We start from the raw sequence: 23,858 nt of genomic DNA, 5'->3' as shown, positions 1-23,858 counted from the left end.
ATTGCCCTGGCCAGGACACGGCGCTCCCTCTCCCAGGCTGTACATTCGGCCAGGGTATGGAGCGCCGTGTCCATCGGCGCGGGGCAGTGGTGGCATCTGGTGGTGGGCTTCTTTTCTATCCGGTGCAGATACTTGCCAAAACACCCATGGCCAGTGAGTATCTGCACCAGATGGAAGGACAGTCCGCCTCCCCTCCTTCCTGCCCACTCCGGCAGGCAGGGGCGGACGGCCTCCGCTGTATCGGGCTCGTACCCCCGTAGGTCGGACAATTTGTCCGCCCACATTGCGTGGGTACGGGCCACAGCCTGAGACTTTAAGGCCCGCACGTCCCTGGCTCTTAGCCCCCCCCCCCTCGTGGAGCTCCTTGATCCTCCAATAGAGGATCCTCCTCTCCTCCGCAATGAGCTCCACGGGAGGGAAGCCAGCCATGGTGATCGCCGCCATGTACGAGACCGTGCTGTACGATCTCGTCATTTTGACTAGCATGGGCCTCACCGCCTGCCTCAGCCTCCGTTGACCTTCGCGGCAGGCGCTGAGTTGGGGCGCCCATATCGGCGCCCCGTATAATGCTATCGACAGCACGGCCATCGTGTACAGGCGGCGAGCCCTCCATCCCAGGCCCCCAAGGTTGCGCTGCAGGCTGGCAACAGCCAGTGCTGCGTTGCGCACCCTGGGGGCCAGGTCCCTAAAGTGCGGGCTAAAGTCCCAACGGCCGTCCAACGTCAGGCCGAGATACTTGATCGTCGGCCCGACGCGGATGCGGACGCCATCGACTAGGACCCGGGTCTCAGGCGGCGCCCTCCCGACTGCCGTCGTGAAAAAACACGGCTTCAGTCTTTTGGGGCGCCACCGTAAGTCCCAGGCCCCCGATGGTTCCTACCACCGATGCCACTACAGCCTCTGTGCGGAGGCGAGCCTCTCCCCAGCTCCTCCCCCTGCCACCACTAAGGCGTCATCTGCATAGCAGACGACGTGGCAGCCGGGGGGGAGAGGAGTTCGCAACACCCGGTCGAACGCGATGTTCCACAGCAGGGGGCCGAGCACCGACCCCTGCGGAACACCGCGTTCCATCGCGCGCCGACCTTGAATTGAAGGCGAGGTCTCTGCTCTCGAAGTAGGCCGCCATCGTGCGCCGGAGGTAGGCGGACACCCCGTGATACTCGAGGGCCCGCGCCACCTCCGGCCAGGGCAGGGTGTTGAAGGCGTTCTTTATGTCCAGAGACACCGCTAACAACACCCCGCCCCCCCTCTCCACGACCGTCGCGGTTACGTCCCGGAGGTACTGGACAGCGTCCAGCGTAGACATCCCGGATCTGAAGCCGTATTGACGGTCGTGGAGATCCGGCCCCTTCGAGGACATGTGCTGGACGAGGCGGTCGGCAATGATGCGTTCCAGCATCTTGCCGCCTCGTCCAGCAGGCAAATCGGCCTGTAGGTCAGCGCACTCCCGGGTGTCTTGCTATCCTTCGGGAGGAGGACCAACTTGGCCCTCCTCCGGCTGGCGGGAACACTCCCTTCTTTAGGCACCCGATGAAAACCCCGCGCATGGCGGCGGATAGGCTCTCTTCGCCGAGCACGAGAGCCCAGGCCTGGCCAGGAATCCCGTCGGGGCCAGGGGCTTTACCCTTGGCCCCGAGCTTTCTCCTGGCCTTGACGAGCTCTTCCGGTTGCACAGCCAGGCCCTCGTCCCAGTCCCCCTCCCCCAGATCGGGGACTGGGATCCTGGGTGGGCCCCTTTCCACCCTCGGGAAACCTAATCTAACCTCACCTCGCGTAACCCAACCGAACCGATTGTACTCTACTGCCGGGCAGGCCAATTTTGACATAAAAACCATTGTCTGCGAAGTCTTAACCTACAAAAAATCTAACCTAACCTAACCTTTCTCGGTTGAAGTTGACATTCTAGCATCTAGCAAAAATTTTTGCTGGATGCTGGAAAGAGAGACGAATATAAAAGGGAAGAAACGTAAGCGAAACCCTTTGCATAGATCCTTCGAAGAAAAAAGAACACGGTATAGTAGAAAGAAAAGAGACTGAAGACAATTTGTTAATTAATTTGATATGAATGACAAGTTAGATTTCATTTGAACATGAAAAAGGATATAAATTGTGACCCCGAGTTCATAAACTGCGACGCGAGAAACATTTGAAATGTCATGCTCATATATATACATATTTTGAGCACATGTCCTTATTTTAATTGCAAAATGAGCAATTTTGAGAAATCAGAGGTATTTTTTAAAGTAAGATTCAATGGTCATGAGGTTGGAGATACAAGTAAGTTTCACAAAACCGTAAAATTGAACTCGAATACCCCGAAAACGTACAGGAATGTGCTGACCATACGGACGGTCATGTCAACTTCAAGCGAGAAAGGTTAGGTTAGGTTAGATTTTTTGTAGGTTAAGACTTCGCAGACAATGGTTTTTATGTCAAAATTGGCCTGCCCGGCAGTAGAGTACAATCGGTTCGGTTGGGTTACGCGAGGTGAGGCTAACCTAACCTAACCTAACCTAACCTAGGTTAGGTCAGGTTAGGTTAATTGTAAGGTTAAGGCTCTGCAGACATTGGTTTTTAGGTGAAAATTTGCCTGTCAGGTAGTATATCACAATTTTCTCGCATATTTCTGTGATTTTTATGTGTTTTTTGAGGTTAGGGTTGAACCAAGACCCGTCGGGCCAATTCTGATAGCGGATTTAGATTCAGCGCGTCAAAATACATAGGAATACACATGTCTCGTCCCCAGATCAAGACACTTTTTTTTGTGTGGCTGTGTTACCTACCGATTTTCTTATCTGCTAGTTTCTATCTCACAGCCTATATCACATCTTGCCTTTTCTTCTCTTGTTTCTTTTTCCCTTTTTTCTTTTTCCTTCCATAATTTCTTCAGAATTTCTAATTTCACCTTATTTAAATCATCCTTCCATAACTTTTGCACTCTTTCCTCCTTACTGTTACCTAATTCCTTAAACCGTTCCTTCGTAATTTCGCATTCTTCTATAAAATGATCTATATTATCCCTACCTTGCCCACAAAACACGCACTTCCTATCCTCTTCCTTTACCGAATATTTATCTCCCCTCCATATTTCCACACCTTAACCCCATCATTGCCCTAATTGCCATTCCTTCTTTCCTTTCTATCTCGTCTCCCCCCTCTAAATATTTCGGCCATTCCCCTGTTTCGTTTATTTCTTTATATTTTCTATTATACCTCGCCTCTCTTATTTGTACTTCCTTCTCTCTTCTAACCAATTTCCCTTCTATGTTTTCTTCCTCACTCCCTAAACTATCTATTGCTGCTATTCCCCACCCGTTCCTATTGTAATACTTTTCTCTCTCCCTTCCGTACCTTTCCTTCCATCCATCCTTAACCTTCTCCTTCCAGCATTCTTTCACCCTTCATCTTTTGTCTTCCATTTTCTTTATCTTTAATTCATACTTTCTAGCCCTTATACCTCATTTAATTTTCAGCTTTTCTAACCCTAATTCTCTCCTAATAATATACTTTGGCGTACAAAAATCTAGCCTAAATACCCATCTTACATAATCCATCCAAATTTTCTCTAACTCCTTCTGTTCCTCCCATCCCCATATTTCTACCCCGTACGACATCACACTTTGTACCAAATGTTTAAATAAATTCCTTCTCCTTCCAAAGTCATCTCTGCAAATCTTTTCTCCTAATCCTCATACCTTATTCACCGCCAGTCTCCCTTCTTTCTTCAATTCCTTTATATGCTCTCTATAGTCCCCTCTCTTATTAAAATTAAACCCTAAATATTTAAACTCCTGAACCTCTTCTATCTCTTTACCTTCCCATTTCCATCTCTCCTTTTTTTCCTTTCCTTCCTTATTAAATACCATTATTTTTGTCTTCTTCGTGTTCACAATTAATTTCCTATCCTTTGTAAACCTTCTTAATGTACCCATCATGTCTAGTAATGTTTCCCTATTTTTTGCTACTAAAACTAAATCGTCAGCATACGCCAGAAACCTAATTCTTTTTTTACCTACTTTTACTCCTCCTACTCCTTTTCTCCTCATGTGATCGTCTAAATCCGCTACATACAAATTAAAAAGCAGTGGACTCATCACACATCCCTGTCTTACTTCTTTCGTAGTCTTGAAACAGCTAGTAAACCCATCCTTCGTTTTTATCATGACTCTAGTTTCTTCATAAATCTTCTCCAGCCTTCCTATGATCTTCCTATTTATCTTCTTTTCCTACAGTATCTCCCATAACTTCTTTCTGTCTATGTTGTCGAAAGCCGCCTTAAAATCCACGAACATTGCGTATATTTTCCTATCTTTTTTATTATTCTTTTCTCTTTGCATTATATGATTTAGTACGAAGATGTTATCCAATGTTCCTCTTCCTCTTCTAAATCCTCCCTGGCTTTCAGGTAGTAATTCCTTTGCTTCCACTTCCTCCTCCAATCTCCTTCTCAACACCTCTGCATAAATTTTATACGCTGTACATAGTATTGATATCCCTCTGTAATTTTCTGCTCTTTCCTTATCTCCTTTTTTATATATGGAGCAAATCACACTTGTTTTCCAATCCTTCGGTATAGATCCTTCCTTCCATATCTGCAGCAATAATTCCTTAATTCCATTCCTCACTGCTTGTCCTCCATATTTCCATGCCTCCGCCGGTATTTCGTCAATTCCTATTGCCTTCTTCCTTTTGAGTTTATCTTTTGCCTCTTTAATTTCTTCCTCTTTCAGTTCCTCTTCTCCTTCCTCTTCTTCTTGACTTCCTCCAACCTCGTCTTCTTCTCTTTCTTGTATAAATTTCCTTTCCTCTTTCGTGTTTTCTTTTATCCCTTCTAATAATTCCATAAAATTCCTTCAATCCCTCTTTGTCTATATTATTCTTGACCTGTTTTCTTTTACCTCTTCTCCTGTTTATAAATTCCCATACTTATCTTTCGTTCCTCAGATTTCTTAACTCTTCTTCTTCCTCTTCTTTCTTCTTTCTTTTCCTATTCTCAACGTGCTCTTTTAAAGTTTTCCTTGCCTCTATGTATTTTTCTCTGCTTATTCTGCCTCTTCTCCAGTTTCTAAATTCTCTATGCACCCTCTTTTTCATTTTCGTACAGCTCTTGTCCCACCATTCCTTGTGTCCTATTTATTCCTTTCCTTTTCCACTTCCATTCCTCCTTGATTAATGCCTCCCCAATTATCTTCTTCAGAGATAGCCATTTCCGTTCTACCGATCCTTGCTCCTCTTCTAATTATTCTCCTGTTGTATCTAATATCTTCTCTGTTTCCTTTTTGAAGTGTTCAATTGCTTTCTTATCCCATCTTATCCTTGTTTTTCTTTCCTCTTCTCCCTCTCCTTCCTCTTCTCTGCAGTCTCCGTTTCCTTTTATTTCCACCATCATGGGCATGTGATCCAAGTCCACTCTTTCCCCAACCTTAAATTCTCTCACAATATCCTTACAATTTTCATTGACAATTACATAATCAATTACCGAGCTTCCTCTCGCACCTATATATGTAAATTCTCCCTCTTTGTCCTCTTCCGCAGATCCATTCAATATATATCCTCCTACCTCTCCCACTACTTCTAATATACTTTTGCTGTCTTTTCCTTTTATCTTATCCTTGCTCTTTCTCCCTAGCTCCCCCTCCTCTTCTCCCTTCTTCTTCCCTCTTCCCTCTTCTCCTGTCCTTATATTAAAGTCTCCTCCTATTATTACACTCTTCTCTCTTCCTTCCTCCATTATTTCCTTTATCTTTTTTCCTATCTCCCTCCATCTTTCCGAGTTATATACTGAGATAATTATCATTTCCTTATCCTTGCCTTTACCTTCTATTTCGGAAACCAGTAACCCTTCCTCTTTTTCCTCCCCCAAAATGTTACTTTCTCTTTCCCAATTTTTCTTTCTACCTATCAAAAAACCCCCCTTTGCTCTTCCCCTCTTTTTCTCTCTCTTCACTGGCCTATATGCCCATTAGTATGTGTTAGGCAATCTTTCCTTAAACCAATCTTCCCATCGCTTTTCTTCTAATGTCTCACATAAACTGATAAAATCCTTGCCCTTTATCCAGTTCCAAAAATCTTTATCCTGCCTCTGTATTCCTGCCACATTCCACAAAATTAGGTTTCTGCCCTTCCTCCCCTCCCTCCCTCTTCCCTTCCCTCTCTCCCCTTCTTGGCTTAGATGAAATCCTGTCTAATCTTCCTTCCCCTTCCCTTTCTCTTTCCCCCCTTTCTTTCTTCCTCTCTTTCTTCTAATCTCTCCTCTCTACCCCCCTCTTCTCTCTCTCCTATTCTTCTCTCTCCATCTCTTTCCTCCTTTTCTCTTCTCCTATCCTCTTCCTCCCTTAATGCTTCTTTCATCTCCCTTTCCTTTAATTCTCAATTCCCTATCTCTGTCCCTTCCTTTTCTTCTAATTATTTCTTCTTCTATTTCCTCCCATTTTTTCCAATTTCCATCAATCATCACTCTCGCAAAACCCATTTTCACCGTCTTTCCTTTCCTCCTCTCCTCCCTCACCCATTTGCCCATTTTCTCTTGTACCTTTCTTTCCTCCCACGTCAAATCGTTCTCAATAAAAATACTTTTACCTTTCAGTTTCCTCTTATTTCTCATTATCTCCCTCTTCATCTCCTCTTCCTCCAGACTTACCACTACCACTTTCCCACTTATTCTACATCTCTTCACTTTTATTTCCACATCCAATTCTTTTTTTATAAATTCCTTTGCCTTTCCATTCGTTATTCTGTCCCCTATCTCCCACCCTTTTACTACAACATTACCTCTCCTCTCCTCCTTTTTCTTTTCTAGCACTAATTTCTTTATCTTTCCTATTTCCCTTTCATTCAGGCATTCACTTAACCTATCCACACTTCTTATCGAACCATACCTACTACTCAATCTCGTTCTGCTGCTTAACCTACTAGACGCCGCCTTACTTTCCCATTCCTCTCTATTTTCTCCTTCTCTTTCACTCATCTCTCCTTGCTTTCTTCTATAAATCTTTCCGCAATTATCAATCTATCTTCTAATTCCTTCATCCTACTCTCCATCTCCTTCTTCCATTCCGTTATTACCTGTCTCAACTCCTTTCTTATCTCCTTCCTTATCTCCTCTCTAACCTCCTCGTCTCCTAATCCATGCGTACCCCTGAAACTCACCTTCCTCTCTTGATCTCCTTTCTCTATCACCAATTTACCTTGCTTTTCATCCACTCCTCCCTTGCCTCCCCTTACCTTCTTTCCTCCTCTCCCTGTACTCATATCTCCGCTCCGTCTACCTAACCTCTCCACACTACTCACTTCCTATTCTGCCCCTTTGTAACGGTCGCGCCTCCAGGCTCGGTTTTCGAGTTGATCCGACCCTGCGCGTCGGATCATTTGCTGCGATTCAAGCGCAGGAAAGATTTTTGGGAGAAGGTGTGCGTGTCAATAATCGTGTTGATGTGTGTGTAGAAAATGAATCTTTATTCGTCTTCTCTCGGCACACGTAGTGACCGCGTGTTATGGCACGGTGTCCCAATGTTTGGGTGTTGTTTTTGTCGCACGACTTTGTTTCGCTATCGTCGCTGTGACTAAGAGTGGTCGCAGACGCGAGCGAGTAATTTACTCGCTGGACAATTAAATAATGTTCCGGGCGTCGGAACGTGCAAGGCGTACATAAAATAAATATGCAGACACAAATTAACTGTAGTTCGGTCTATAGCTAAACGCCACGGAGAATCGAACGGTTCCCCGAAGCGGGGAATCCGAGACACGCGTTGCTCGTGTATTCGGCAAGATTTTAAAAGGCCGTGCCTTCGGTACGAACCACGACGACGGGTCGTAAAAACGACGGGTTTAAAAACGCGTCGCGTCACGTCGCGTTATCTCTCACGTGGCGTCTAAGTGTAGGATCGTGCCGGTGAAGCGAAGTGCAAGAACAAAACGCGTGTTTCTTTATTTATCCAGCCGAATCTCCCACAGGCGAAGCGTACATCAAGATGAATATCTTTATCTCCTTTATGAGGAGAGCGAGACGCCGTGGGTTTTCTTGTATGATTACCGGATACGATGGGTTTCGGATCGCAGGGCAGCAGGCGCCGATGGCCGGCCGTGTGACCAAAGCTTACGGTCGATGGGGTGAGGTCCTACGCCGTCGTGCCCTTGCCTCTCCGGAATCCTATATGATGTAGAGCGAAAAAAAATATGTAATTACGGGAGCGTTCCGGCAAACCCACTGGAGCAACGACAAACTCGCCGTTCGATCTTTATATCGCAAAAGACGGCACAAGAACGGGAGATCGTTCCGGAAAACACACCGGAGCAACGACAAACTCGCCGTTCGATCTCTATATCGCAAAAGATAATCGTAATCGCCGACGATGGCGGCCTGGTAGATTTTACGTGATCTGCAGGAGCTTCTCGGTAGATTTCTCTGACCCTTTCTGAGGAAGAACGGTCCGTTGAGACAGAACTCTGAAGACTCTCTCTCGTCAAAAATCTGCCGGGATTATATACCCGGGATTTCTTAACTTCGGTTTTTTCCGGATATTAATCGGTGATAATTCCGAATCTGGGTACCTATTATGGAACTTTTCACGATTCCGTTCGGAAACGCGAGATTCCGACTGGCCAATTTCCGATCGCGATTCCGCTCATGCGTTTATACTATTATGGGTTCCAGTGGAATCGGCTGTTCCCATGTTGTAGTCGGAATTAAGTGAGACGAGAAGAATGAGTGTAATCAATAATTTCGACCAATCTCAGTGCAAGGAAAATTACCTTTTACCTTCATAATCATTAACTTCTCGAATATCCTCGTATCAACCTAGGGATTGATGTCAGCCTAGGGTTATCCAGCGCACAGCCATTTATTGAACGATTGAATGTTTGAAGATTGAAAGGAAATATAGGGTTATAAATACTTATAAAAAGAAAGTGTCGGCAAAATGACAGATAAAGTAAGTGAAATATTTTACGCTAAAAATATTCAAGATATTTTAAGTGACAATCGAAGCCATAATAGAAATTAGGTATTACCGAGGAAACAAGGAAATATTATATTTAAAATTCTTAATTAAAATAGATGTTTGTAACGTCGAGAGCATCACCTATAATGCAAAAGATAATATATTTTATTTACATTAATAAGATACAGAGAAGGGAGAACACCCGGGTGACGTTTCCGAACGCACCTCTAGTTATGCCTGCATTTCGTGCTTTCCTTAACGAGATTTCGGTCGGAATTGACTTTCCGCTTCTTCACGAGGTGTCGGAAAGTTTCCGATCGACTCGTAAACAATCCGACTGTCCATAATAAGGTAACCGTCGATAAACGGAATTATTCCTGTCGGAATCGATTCCGACGGGTTCAATAATAGGTACCCTGATCGGAATGAATCGTGATTATGCGGCGCTCGCCGAGGATTTTTTTTCCCGACGGCGCCGCGAGCTCGGCTCGGCGGCCGATCGTTCCCGAGCGTCGCTGCCGGGTGTTCGGCTAGGCTCGGGCGAGCGCTGAGTAAGGCGCGGTGACAGCGCGGGTCGGGGGTTACGCACTCAACTGACTGCCGCGTGATGTTCGGCGGCAGTCAGCGTAATGACACGAAAATTTTGTGCCGTTACATCTTCTCTATTTTTTCCTTATTCCTTCTATCCGCCTTTATTCTTATCGCTATCTTACCTCCTTCTGCTTCTTTTCCTACCTTCCTACTTTACTCTCCTATCTTACTTATTTTACAATCTCTATTTTTCTCTCTCTCTCAAACTCACGCAACCATACGCAACTCGTACGCCATCTAAGCAAGTCCCCAGACATATGTATTATTAAAAAGTAATACTAATGTACTAAATTTATAACAGCACTAAAATTCACCTTCTAATCATTTCAAATCAATTGCAATGAATTTGACTTGAAGTAGAACACATTACTTGTATGTGATATGCGTTGTTTCATACGGAAAAGATAAATGATATTTCATACTAATTTTTCTTTCTTTAATTGAGTTATCGATTTTGTTATCTAATTAATACAAATTTCTGTTTATTGGATAAATCTTTTTGTTTTCTAGCTTATTCGTTATATTTTACTTTTTTTTTTTAGAGATTAACATTATTCTCAAACGCTTTTGTAAGGATCTTGCCTCGGCTGGCTGGATACTTCTTTGATCTTGCCTTGGTTGGCTGGACATCTTATCATAAAAAGCTCAATAATTTCGAAACCGCATATTCAAAGTAGAAAAAGTTATAGTGCTTTGAAAAGGTCTGAAGGGCTACAAGAATATGCAATAAAAAATAGGAGGTCCCATTTAAAAAATTCAAGGTGACCTTGTCCTGACCTTGGCGACGCCACCCAAGGTCAAACTCATATTGTCAGTAAATAGATCTTTTGAAACCCTATAATTTTTATTTGAAATGTTTTTTTTCTAAAATGTTTAGTTTTTGTGATATTTCACCGTGCCGATACTTTTTATACATCCTGTATGTACATATGAAGGGTGTCCGGGATGTTTTAAAAAAGAAAAATTATGTAGATTAATTAGGTTAAACTAAGAAGAAATATCATATACCATTTTGCCAAAATCGTAATAGTTAAGTTATTAATTAAGACGTCTGGGTCAATGAGCACGCAGGGAACGGTAGGCAGGATAGAAGTAGGGTACAGACACACAGACACACACACAATAAACCTGACAAATGACTTACTTCTCATCATGAATATTCGTAAGAATGACAATCAGATGATTACATGAGGCAAGTCAACATACAAGAACCTTTCCTCGTCTTCAAGGGCAAGATGCACTAATGCACTAGCTGTGCTTTATAGTTATGCACTAAATACCCAGTCTCACATAATTTTTGCATTGTACATAAAATCACTTTTCTCGACGGATATCTTGCACGTCCAGAAAATTGTTCCGCATAGATGCAAGCTGCGGCATGCGCATTTTCTCCCACTAGCCTGTAGACAACAATTATATTGGCGTATTCCTCTAGAGTGAATTTCATTTCTTGTCGCGGAGGAGCACAATGCGTGTCAAACAATTTCATGCGGCTGAAGACGTATGCGTCAGATACATACGGGTCGCAAGATACGGTGATCATCTTTTGTTTATGATCGTCGTCTACGATAATGACCGACGGACACCGATATATACATATATATAATTAATATAAATTGATAAATGTGACGTGTAGTCACAATAATATAAAAATAAAATAACTAATAAGAAAATTGTTTGGTTGTAGGCGAAGGACGTAAGGCATTATTCGACAGGGAAGAAATAAAAACAGCACGATTGAAAAAGACTGGTCAATTGCGAACATGCACTACAGAAAGTCATTCGTCAGGTATGTAAAAGCTTATAAACATAAACAAAAATTTATAATGTGAATAATATTTTTAATACAATTGTAATTTAATTAATATTGTAATTTAATTAATATTTTAATAATAAAGGGTTTTTCAATAAGGACGGGTCGATGTTGCAATAGAATAAAACAAGCTGTGTGTGACGTATTAACGAAATTCTTTTTTTATTTGAAAGGCCCATGTATGCCATTACGTGTGGAATATAACATCGTTCAAATGTCCGCCGCGGCTTCTCACGATGGCACGGATCCGAGTGGTCTAATTTTCAATGATTCTGCCGCATAGATCCGGCTGAATTTGAGCGATGGCCTGGGTTATGTTAACTTTAAGGGCATCGGTCGATTGCGGCTTATTGGCCTGCGACTTCAGAAAACCCCACAAGAAAAAGTCTAGCGTGGTCAAATCGCACAATCATGGTGGCCAATTCACGTCACCTCTGCGAAACATAACCATACCTTCAAATCGTTCATGCAGAATGTCCATCGTGGCGTCCGCTGTGTGACACGTAGCGCCGTCTTGCTGGAACCATATGTCGTCCACGTCCATATCGTTCAATTTGGGCTAAAAGAAATTGGTTATCATCGTTCTGTAGCGCTCGCCATTGACGGTGATGGCCTCACCAACGTCGTTTTTGAAAAAGTACGGACTAATGACGCCGCCGGCCCAAAATCCGCACCAAACAGTAACTTTTTGTGGATGCATTGCTACCTGTTGAACCTCGTGTGGGTTGGCGTCGTGCCATATACGGCAATTATGCTTGTTAACATAGCCATTCATCCCAAAATGCGCCTCGTCGCTAAAGATGATTTTTCGGCCAAAATTGGGGTCCTCTTCCAAATGCTCCGAAGCCCAATCAGCGAACAAACGGCGTTGTCTATGGTCATTAACTTTGAGCTCCTGGGCCAGTTGGATCTTGTACGGGTGCAGGCCCAAGTCCCGACGCAAAATTCGCCAAGTTGAAGTCTGCGAAAGGCCGAGTTCTTGTGCACGGCGAGGAATTGACTGCCTCGAGTTCTCCTGCACACTTTCACTTACAGCGGCGATGTTCTCGGTCGATCTGGCGTTTCTTTGACGTACAGGTGTTGGCTGATCGTTTACCGAACCGGTCGTCTCGAATTTGGCCACCAAACGTTGGAGAGTCGACTTTGAAGGGCCACCGCGTCTGCCGTAAAATGGGCGCAACGCGCGCAACGTTTGCACTAACGAACACTCATTTTGATAATAAAGTTTTATCATTTGAACGTGCTGCTCAATCGTGTAACTTGTCATGGTGATTTGGCATCAGTCACTGAATAATAAACAACAGGTTAGTCAGACGCCGCTAAAACAACATGGCCGCCACAGGCTGCCAACACCGACCCGCACCAATTGAAAAACCCTGTACATTCAAAAGGTGTAAATAAATATTCGTCATTTGCGTAACAAAGCGGGTAAACGCTGGCATACGTTACTGAACATTTTGCTCATGTGGTACCACTTCTACTTATAAATTATAAGTTATAAATTATAAATTACTACTTATAAATTATTAATTATAATTATAAATTATAAATTATAAATTATTATTTATAAATTATAAATTATGTCCGTATAATTTAAATGTAAAACAATATACCAGGTTTTCCAAAAATAACGAACCCCTCTTCCTATCTCAGAGTCTATGTATTATACGGAAAAATGACCCCAAACAAAAGTTTTAGGGTTCATAAAGTTCTGTTTTCTTGTGACCTCAAATTTGACCTTGACCTCGACCTTGAAGGTCATTTGAAGGTGAACTTGCGTTTTTTAAATGGGAATCCCTATTTTTTAATACATTGTTCTTTTCTACCAATTAATTTGAATAACTTTTGTTTAAAACATTTTTTTATTTACCTAATATTTTTTGAGATATTTGAGGAAAACTTGATAACTTTTTCAATATTTAACTTATGATATTTCGCTATTTGTCGGAATAAAAAGTGGTACTAGACTTTCTTGCTTTATTTAGTCTCAAGAATTGTTACAGTCGTGTCCTGATTTTTGTTAATTTGATGATTTTGAAATTTCCAAAAGTCAGTAAGTAAACAAATGTCAGGTAACGCTATTGTAATATATTCTTGAGACTAAATAAAGCAAGAAAATCTAGTACTACTTTTTCTTCCGACAAATAGTTAGCGAGAGAATAGTTATTGTAAGTTAAATATTGAAAAAGTTATCAAGTTTTCCTCAAATATCTCAGAGAATATTAGGCAAATAAAAAAATGGTTTAGACAACAGTTGTTCAAATTAATTGGTAGGAAAAACAGTATAATAAAAAATAGGGGTTCCCGTTTAACTTGCTTTTAAAAAACGCAAGTTGACCTTCAAATGACTTTCAAGGTCGAAGTCAAGGTCAAATTTGAGGTCACAAAAAACAGAACTTTATGAACCCTAAAACCTTTCGGTTCATTTTTTCCTACAATGCATAGATTCCGAGATAGGGGGGAAGGACCGTTACTTTTGGAAAACTTGGTATATACCGGGTGTTTCAGATCACCCGGGTCACCCGATTTTTTCGTTAACGCGACATTTTAGAGAAAAGTATTTCAGACAAAAGCTGTAAGGCTTTAAAGGATCTATTTACTAACGCTATAAATTTGACCTTGGGATAACCTTTTTTTGTTATCACGTGTGGGGAAATCCACATGGATACCCCCGCCCCTTGGGGAAGGCGGGGGTTATGTCAAACTCTTATCGACTAAAACCCCACCGGGGTGTCTACCAGTCGGACTGGAGTAAGGTATCCGGGGGAACTACGTCGACATTCCCTCCCAGACACTCCGGCCCTGGGGCTCTACTAGGAGCCCCTCGCCCTAATGCCGCGCCCTTCTTTTGGGAGTGGGCGCAATGCCCCGACTGGTTTCCCGGTCGGGTTGGCCTCCTGGTCTCAATTATGGAGAGAAAAGACACTCACCCTCTCTCCTAGCCCTTCCCCGCACTTGGAGGGGGGAGTGGGACCCGGCCTTAACCGAATTACCCACTCCCCTTGTCTACCCCTTACCGACGCGCGGAGAACCTATGCCTCCTTGCTTGCATACGGTGACGAGCTCTGGGGGGTGGGCGAGGCAGCCTCTTCCTCTTCGGAAGAGGAGGCTGATCCCCGCTCGACGTTCCCTCAGAGTCGCTACCCCCTCTGGCGCGTGCCGCCGCCTCTGCCGTGGGATTCGACGGGGACGATGTTGCAGCTCGGCAGTCTCCTTCCGGGACATCACGTCCTCGGCAAAGGAGACCGCCGCTTCCCAAACCTGCTCCCTCCCAACCATGGCCCCTACAATAGCCGGGAGGGAGATGTCCAGGTTCCGTCAACCGATTGCCCAGCAGAAGTCACGGCGCTGCCGGTCCCACGCTAGACAAAACTCCAGCGTGTGCTACGCCGCGTCCTAAATCTTGAGATAACGTTGAAAAGTCCAGTCAAGATCAATATAAAAATCTTAAATGGATACCCTAATTTTTTATTACATCATCTTTTTCTACCAATTAATTTGAACTGAAACATTTTTTTATTTACCTAATGTTTTGAGATATTTAAGGAAAACTTGATAACTTTTTCAATATTTAACTCACGATATGTCGCTAACTATTTATTTGTTTTGAGATTTCCAAATTATCAAATTAACTAAATTCTGTACACTATTGTAACAATATATTCTTGAGACTAAATAGAGCAAGAAAGTCTAATACCACTTTTTCTTCTGACAAATAGTTAGCGAGATATCGTGAGTTAAATATCGAATAAGTTATCAAATTTTCCTTAAATATCCCAAAACATTAGGTAAATAAAAAAATGTTTCAGACAAAAGTTCGAATTAATTGCTAGAAAAATATTATGTAATAAAAAATTGGGGTATCCATTTCAGATTTTTATATTGATCTTGACTGGACTTTTTAAGGTTATCCCAAGGTCAAATTCATAACGTCAGTAAATAGATCCTTTGGAGCCCTACAACTTTTGTCTGAAATATTTTTTTCTAAAATGTCATCTTAACGAAAAAATCGGGTGACCCGGGTGATCTGAAACACCCGGTATGTAGGGTGGCCTACGTAAAGTGCACAAGTCCATATTTTTAAGAATATTTATCAAATCATAAAATTGTTCATAAGGAAGTTTTATGTATTCGAGAGACTTCTCTAACTACATAAACGTAAAGCCGCCCCTGCTTCCCCTTTAAGGGGTGACGGGGTAACTTTATAATTTTAAATAGAACCCCCTATAAAATGTTGCATATTTGGATCCTACGGGAAAAAGCAAGTAAATTTTATCTGAAACATTTGTTTTGGAAAATGCTTCTATCAAAAGTTATAAGCATTTAAACCTTTAGTGATTTCATTCATGATTGAACTCCATTGACACAAAGTTGCGTTCGCGATACAACAAAAACAAAAAAGACTTTAAAGTACATACTTGATGTTAACCAAAAGAAACATAAATAAACACATGGATGATCTGTATTTGTGTGATCTGTATTTACGTTTAAGCTTATCAAAATTGGAGGGAGACACTTCCATGTATTTCCCCTTGTCAAAACAGCGTAGACTGCCTATAACTTATGCGTGAACAGAATGCGTGTCAGAAAAGGAAAGGTTCAAAAGAGAGATAACGAATATATCTTTCTCTTTCGAAGGATTTGCCAAAACCGCTCTTATGTCTTTCTTTAGACTCTTATTAAAGAATCTTTAAAACAATACAATGCGACAATATTAAAGAAAATAAAGATCTTATTTTGTAGTTTTTCTAAAAAATGTGATGGCAAGTTTCGCCCATTTTTTGGACCTCGAATTTCAAACTTTTTTTCATGGCTAATAGTACTATTGGGTTGTCGGAAAAGTCATGACGCAACAGATGACACTAGTTTATTTTTGGAAATACTAGAGTCATTCGTATCTATATTATTGCTATGTCATTTGACAGCTGACAGTTCCAGCTTCATTCTAAAAAAAGATTGAGTTGGTTGTGTTTTGGAGATTTTACAAGTTGAAAATGGAAGACCAAACTATGCATTTTCGCCATATTTTACTGTTTTACTTCCGTAAAGGGAAGAACGCGCGTCAAACTTGTGAAAAGTTGCGTAAAGTTTACGGTGACAATGCTCTACGAGAACGTCAGTGCCAATAATGGCTCACGAAATTCTGTGCTGGTGATTTTGATCTCAACAATGCTCCTCGGTCAGGGAGGCCCACTGAGGTTACTGACGACAAAATAAAGGCATCGATCGAGTCAAACCCATGTTACACAACATGAGAGATTGCAGAAACATTAAACATTCACCGTTCAAGCGTTCACGATCACCTGAAGAAGCTGGGATATGTAAGCAAGCTCGATATTTGGGTTCTTCATGAACTCACAGAAGTTCATTTGACGACGCGTATATTTTTGTTAATTTGATGATTTTGAAATTCCCAAAAATAAGTAAATTAACAAAAGTCAAGGCGCTATTGTAACAATATATTCTTGAGACTAAATAAAGCAAGAAAGTCTAGTACCACTTTTCTTCCGACAAATAGTTAGCGAGATATCGTAAGTTAAATATTGAAAGTTATCAAGTTTTTTTCAAATATCTTAAAAAATATTAGATAAATAAAAAAATATTTTAGACAAAAGTTGTTCAAATTAACTAGTAACAAAAAACAGTGTAATAAAAAATAAAGGTTCCCATTTAAAAACGCAAGTTCACCTTCAAATGACCTTCAAGGTCGAGGTCAAGATCAAAGTCAAGGTCATCATAAGGTAGCCCCTACAACTTTTTCCCTACAACTTTTATTCAGATCATTTCCTGTTCGGGATCATAGCGTGCACAGAAGTTTTCTAGAAGAATTCAAATATTCTGCTAGCCTTGACATCACGAAGCTTGCGCGTGATCTATGCGTGCTCGGTTAGCGGGGATCTCGTCACCGAACGTTGGGCCACGGGATCCCCGGCGAGGAGCGCTCGAAACAATGTTTATTGCCGCGTATTTGCTGTGTATGTCGGGCAGACCCCGAGCATGCGATCACGGCGTGTTACGGCCAACGAATTTCAGCCAATCCTTATCTGCCAGCTCAAGCTAAAAAAAGGATATAATTGAGACCGAGATTTCATCGCACTCTCTGCGCTTTTGTTCTTTCTACCGAGCGGTCTTTTACTTTCGATTTCATAGAGCGAGCGCGATCTTCACTAAGTTTTCTGTCCGCACGATCGGTGCTATTACTTCGTCGTGGCTGCATCGTTGCACTCGGTTGCGATTTCGGGAAGTTGCTCTGTTCTTTGCGCCTGGGTCGCACGCCACTCTCCGACGCTCGATCGCGTATCCACTGGTACATCGAGCACTCGCCGCGTTTAACGTGCATTCCTTTGCGTGGCTTGCATTGCCCGATTTGCAATTGTCTCCATCTTTCGTGCCGCTTGATCGCTCGATTGTTCGCCGCCGTGTACGGCTATTTCTTTGTACAATAGAATAAACTTATTTTGTGTGTCGTCATACTCGCTCGGCTTTCTACACTCCTATTCCTATAACGATTCAGATCGCGTACTGGCGCCCTTCGCGCACAGCGCTGTGCGATACCGCGCGATCGCCGTCGGCTGAACCCGACGGGAACATTTTCCTTGAAACTTGAATACTGAAAAGCTATTTGGAGTGGAACATTAAAATGGGACATCCTGTATATGTCTGATTTATTTTACTTTTGATTATCAGAAATTAGAAATGTTTTTTGTTTTTGAAAATACGCTAGTTAACCTGAAATAACTTATTACAATGACCGCAATGTTTTTGCAGAATTACTAAATTTATTTGCAATTTTACCGTTTGTCATTTTGCAATAATTTGAAATGTATCAACGTGCTCCGTGTATCAAATATCCTCAGTTTCCCCTATTATATGCTCCCAATTGGATACGTGAGCAAATTCAAGACAGTCTTTACAGAAGATTACACACCGAATTAAATCATGGAAATATTTATAACTGTCAAAGTGCAGTAACTGACAATTGATCCTGTTATCTATTTGAAGATTCTCACAGAAAACTTGTTGCCGAGGGATTCTACAAATACAAACTACATCATGTGACTAATCTTGATATACTTGATAGAAAAGGCGGTGCGTAGGCAGAATGATAAGATTAATGTAAAATGGTTGGGATTCAACAATTCACACGATTTTTGGAATATGAAAGTAATATGAAATAATATGAATATGAAAGAATAATGTTTTGTAAAATGAATGCATTTATTATAACATTTGTAGCATACTTTATTGTAGCATATTGTATTGCAAAATAGTCAATAAACAATTATGGCATCACATTGAATTTGTATCGGACGACAATAAACATCTATTGTACTATGTTGAATTACTCTATCGAATAATGAATTGTCTAATTAACGAAAGAATTTGTTCTTTTTCTTCTCTCTTGAATTCCTTCTCTTAAAAAGCCTTGAACACATTCCAGAACAGTCTAGAAAGACTGTGTGAGCGTAGAGGTAAAATTCCTGAAGAGGAGATATTAATGAATATTTAATTTTTAATTAATGGATATTTAATTTTTGATTACTCCCACCCAACCACTTCCTTCGTAACATAGGCATGACATCATATGACACAGCCGCTGTTTTGAAAAAATTAATTAGAGGCAACCTATCTCCTCTATTTCTATAGATACTGAAAAAATAACCATATGTGTTGAAAATAATATATGGAATTTTTTGGTTTCAGAAAAGAAATATCTCTCACTACAGAAAAGTCGTACAAATTTTGACGATGTTTTAGCTAGCCATTGTCACAGGTATTTATATAAAAACATTTATTTATTAGATTATACACTACTCAAAACAATTAGGGGGCGCTTTAAAATTTGTAAAACTTGATAGTTTTTACGAAGTCATATTTCAGCTTGGAGAGATCGTAGAACAATGTTCCAGAGCGCATTTTACCGGGTGAAGCCTCAACTTTAAAGAGGCTATGGTTTTATTATTCGTTTCATCGAACTGTTTTTCTTGTGAGGCTTAAAATCAAGTCGTGAAAAAATTGTGGAAATTTCATGATTTTGTAGCCATACACGAATAAAGCAGGGATGGAAATAAAAATGGCACTACACTCGTTTTGAAATGGGAAACTTGCCCTTTAAAACGCCATGAGGAACATTGTCCTATCACACCTTGGAGCCGAATTGTCGCATTTCAAAGTCACCCTTGCATTTTGCAAGATTTTTAGCAACACCGCCGGCATTCGCGTTATCCGATGTGCACCACGGGGAGGTTGCTCGGTCGCCAGGGGGTTGGGGAGGGAATGCGGAAGCAGTTCCCCTAACTCCCCTCCTCACGGTCCGACAGGTAGACATCCCGCAGGGGTTTTAGTTGGTAAGAGTCCGACATAACCCCCGCCCCCCAAGGGGGCGGGGGTATCCATGATGGATTTCCTCTGCATGAACAAAAAAAAGGTTGCTCGGTCGGATTTTGCACATCATGTGTATGATGTATGTGTACGTTAATATGAAGTGTGTGTGTGTTTGTGTGTGTGTGTGTGTTTGTGTGTGTGTGTGTTTGTGTGTGTGTGTGTGTGTGTGTGTGTGTGTGTGTGTGTGTGTGTGTGTGTGTGTGTGTGTGTGTGTGTGTCAGCAGAGATAAGGACCCTTTTCTATTAAAGCGATTATTTGCGCCACTTCATTTTCGCTAAGATGTCTCATTTTTATACATGCATACGTACAATGTAGATACATAAATTGTGTTTCTCGCATTAGAGTCTATTACAGACTTGCGAGTTGATGTGATGCAAGTTTACTAGTGTAAAAGTTTCCTTTTACTTGTTTTCAGGTAATTGACCTTAAGTAGCACAATTTACATACATTTACATAAAACTGAGACATCTTAGCGAAAATGAAGTAGCGCACATAATCGCTTTAATAGAAGAGGGTCCTTATTTCTGCTGACACACACACATACACACACGCACACACATGCAGACACACGCACGCAACCGGCGGTGTTGCTAAAAATCTTGCAAAATGCAGGGATGACTTTGAAATGCGACAACTCGGCTCCAAGGTATGACCAATGTTCCTTGCGGCGTTTTAAAGAGCAAGTTTCTCACTTCAAAGCGAGTGTGGTGCCATTTTTATTTCCATCCCTGCTTCATTCGTGTATGGCTACAAAATCATGAAATTTCCACAATTTTTTCACGATCTGATTTTAAGCCTCACAAGAAAAACAGTTCGATGAAACGAATAATAAAACCATAGCCTCTTTAAAGTCGAGGCTTCACCCGGTAAAATGCGCTCTGGAACATTATTCTTCGACCTCCCTAAGCTGAAATATGGCTTCATAAAAACCATCAAATTTTGCAAGTTTTAACCCTTTAACTGCTGAGATGTTAAATGACCAGTATGACCTCTTTGCTGAGTTATTTTTACAATTATAAAATATTTTATAATTTGCTGATGATCCAGATTTTCACAAATTTACATTTTTAAATTTTAAAAAAATATTACACGCAATACCACACATATTGAAAGTCCAAATCAAGTAAACTCGAGCAAGGCCGCCATTTTTTTCCACACTCGAGTTATCTTGACCGTAGCAGTTAAAGGGTTAAAGAACTCTCCTAATTGTTTTGAGTAGTATATATCTCTTGTGTTTTGATAGGTGGTTGGAATACTCAATAATCGTTTCCGGTGGATTTTTTTATATACAGGGTGTTTGATAGCTGATCATGCAGACGAAAGTTGGAGATAGATTGGGTAGCCGAGAAGAAAAGTCATGTACCATAATGTCAAATTGGCAATAGTTATCGAGTTATTAATTAAAACATGTGAACCAACGAGCGCGTAGAGAGTGGAGGGCTTTCATTAGCTCACATGTTTTAATTAATAACTCGATAACTATTGCCAATTTGATATTATGGTACATGACTTTTCTTCTCGGCTACACCCAATCTATCTCCAACTTTCGTCATGATCAGCTATCAAACACCCTGTATAATGTTTATTTTGGATAAAAATTGATAAATAGCGAACTGCTTTTGTGAATAAATCTTCGTTAATCAATCAAGATGCAATCATTAAAATGCAACATCTATGTCTTTTGTCTATATTTGGTGTGAAAAATTATCATGTTACGCAATAAGTAGTGGATGCTGCAATTAACAATTATTTTGGTAAGAGACCACACTAATGGTTAAAAAATTTTTAGAATGTAGTTTAAGATCATCTTTCAATATGACAATACCCGATCATTATCTTGCTTCAACGTAACATTATCCTACTTAAATATAAACTTTGTTAGAGCTGCGATAGAAATCTAACATCAGACCTATTCATCAAACGTTGTGTTTTATGATTGTTTCGATATCCGAAAACATAATCTGAAAGGACAGTTTTGAAATGTGTTAGACATTAAAAAATGAATCGATGATTCTTTCGATAAGAGCTTACCGTTTTTCCGTAGTGACGTTCAATTTGTAATGAACGGTTCTCGGCCTACTCGTTATTAATTCGAAATGACCACGCCCGGGTTCCGTCGAATAACCGTAGAGAACCCCGAAAAGAAGTCCGTTGAACATCCGCGGATGAAATCATCCAAACATTGACAGCTTCTACTGAAAGACTAATTTGGCACCGTCAAATAAGATCAAACATCGCTCTAACATCGATGAATTGACTGGTGCCGAACGTTCGACTGATCACGACCAAAACCTGCCGAGCGACTAACCGAAGACCGCCGAAAGTCCTCAGCCGGACCGTGTACAGTCCCATAACTCAGTACAAGGAATTCATGAAAACATCGAACGGATTAAGACAAACATAAAACATAAAAAGTTTTCATACAGTCTGTAAAGTAAGAGCGTGTACGGGTTAATGTGTAGAAAAATTTATTTTTAATGATTTTTAAGTACATGGATTTGTTGTACTCCATGAGAAGAAAAACGCTATACCATTAATAATGAGTCCAGTCACCACCGGCATTGATAATTGCCTGGCATCTCCGAGGCTACTTTCCACTACAGTCTGTAAAGTAAGAGCATGTACGGGTTAATGTGTAGAAAAATTTATTTTTAATGATTTTTAAGTACATGGATTTGTTGTACTCCATGAGAAGAAAAATACTATACCATTAATAATGAGTCCAGTCACCACCGGCATTGATAATTGCTTGGCATCTCCGAGGCATACTTTCCACTAAGTTGACTGCGTATTCGTTCGGTAAAGACCTCCAAATGAGACGAATTTGTTGTGTCAGTTGCTTCAAAGTGCACACTCTTTTTCCTCGAAGCTTGTGCTTGAGATATGCCTCACAATACAGCTAAAAAAAAACTAGGACGATATTTGAAGCCAACTGCCATTTATGCCGTACACGCTCTTACTTTACAGACTGTACTTGTTTTGCGATATTCGCAATAGTTATTGTGTTATTAATTATAGACATCTAACAAATGAGCGCGCATATCAACATAAATGATTGGAAGAGCACACAACCATTCGAGGTTGCGCGACTCATAAAGAAACATAGGAAATACGGAAATTTAAAAAATTCTGAAACTTTATGTGGAAGTAAAGTAGTTCACCCGTAATGCAAAACCATTTTTTGTTCGTGCGGAATTCCAGTCTGAGGGGATGAAACCATCTTCCAAAAGAAAAAAACCATTTTCATTTTTAGTGTATATCTTTTAAAATACGAGGCATATACAAAAATGGTTTATATGAAAGTTGTAGTATATTTCATACTCTTTGCAACTGTGTATTCAGATCTTGCAAAATTAGGGGAGAGCGGAGAGGGTTTTAAACATTTTTCAATTGCCGCCCACTCGGTGAGGCTGGCTGAACGGCTTGGATATTCTAAGAACGAGTTTTTCTGGGATTCGACAATATGTCGGACCATTTCTCGATCATCCGAGCTCTGGCCTAGGATCTCAGAGCTGCCACGACCCTGATCGTGATAGCCTTTCTCTCCCTGCGGAGCTCCTTGACACGCCAGTAGATCACTGAACACTCTTCTGCCAGGAGCTTCAACTCCTCCGGGGGGAGATCGGCGAGGGTCGTCGCCACCATGTAAGAGGTGGTGCGGTAACACCTCGTTGCCTTCACAACCACCGAGACTACTGCATCGCCTGATGCATCAGACGCTTGTGTGGTCCTTAACTGGGGCACCACCAGTTAGAAAACGTCACCATTCCCACATACAGGCGGCGAGCTCGTCAACCGGGGCTCCTCAGGTTCTGCATGAGGCTGACTAATGCCAGCCCCGTTTTTCTCATTCGGAGGCCAACCACTGAAAATGCGGCCCGAAATCCTACCGATCGGCCAACATCAGATATTTTATCTGGAGCCTGATGTGGACGCAGACATCGCCCACTTTCACCCACCGTCCATCGTACTCGCTGGATTTATCGGCGGATTATTTTTTGATTCTAAAGCTGAAATTGAAGCTAAAAGGATAGCGATTCGACGATATCAAAACGATCCAAGATAATGCAACGAGGGAGCTATGAAGCATTCCAGCAATGGATTTCTAGCACGCTCTGGAGCAGCTGGC

General features: G+C 41.5%; 1 protein-coding gene across 1 annotated transcript in view; it reads left to right on the top strand.

Moving 5' to 3' along the window:
- The window catches only part of LOC105188219 (uncharacterized), a 123,146-nt gene that overhangs the window by 52,555 nt on the left and 46,733 nt on the right, over positions 1 to 23,858 (top strand). The window contains exons 3-4 of the mRNA XM_025303602.1: positions 11,218 to 11,319; positions 19,048 to 19,117. Of these exons, the coding sequence (XP_025159387.1) occupies positions 11,218 to 11,319; positions 19,048 to 19,117 (172 nt within the window). The remainder of the gene's footprint in view (positions 1 to 11,217; positions 11,320 to 19,047; positions 19,118 to 23,858) is intronic.

The sequence above is a fragment of the Harpegnathos saltator genome, unplaced genomic scaffold (genome assembly GCF_003227715.2).
Source record: "Harpegnathos saltator strain DR-91 unplaced genomic scaffold, Hsal_v8.6 scaffold557, whole genome shotgun sequence".
Classification (NCBI taxonomy): domain Eukaryota; kingdom Metazoa; phylum Arthropoda; class Insecta; order Hymenoptera; family Formicidae; genus Harpegnathos; species Harpegnathos saltator.
Note: the sequence above shows the minus strand (reverse complement) of the source record. Positions and strands in the feature narration are given on the sequence as shown.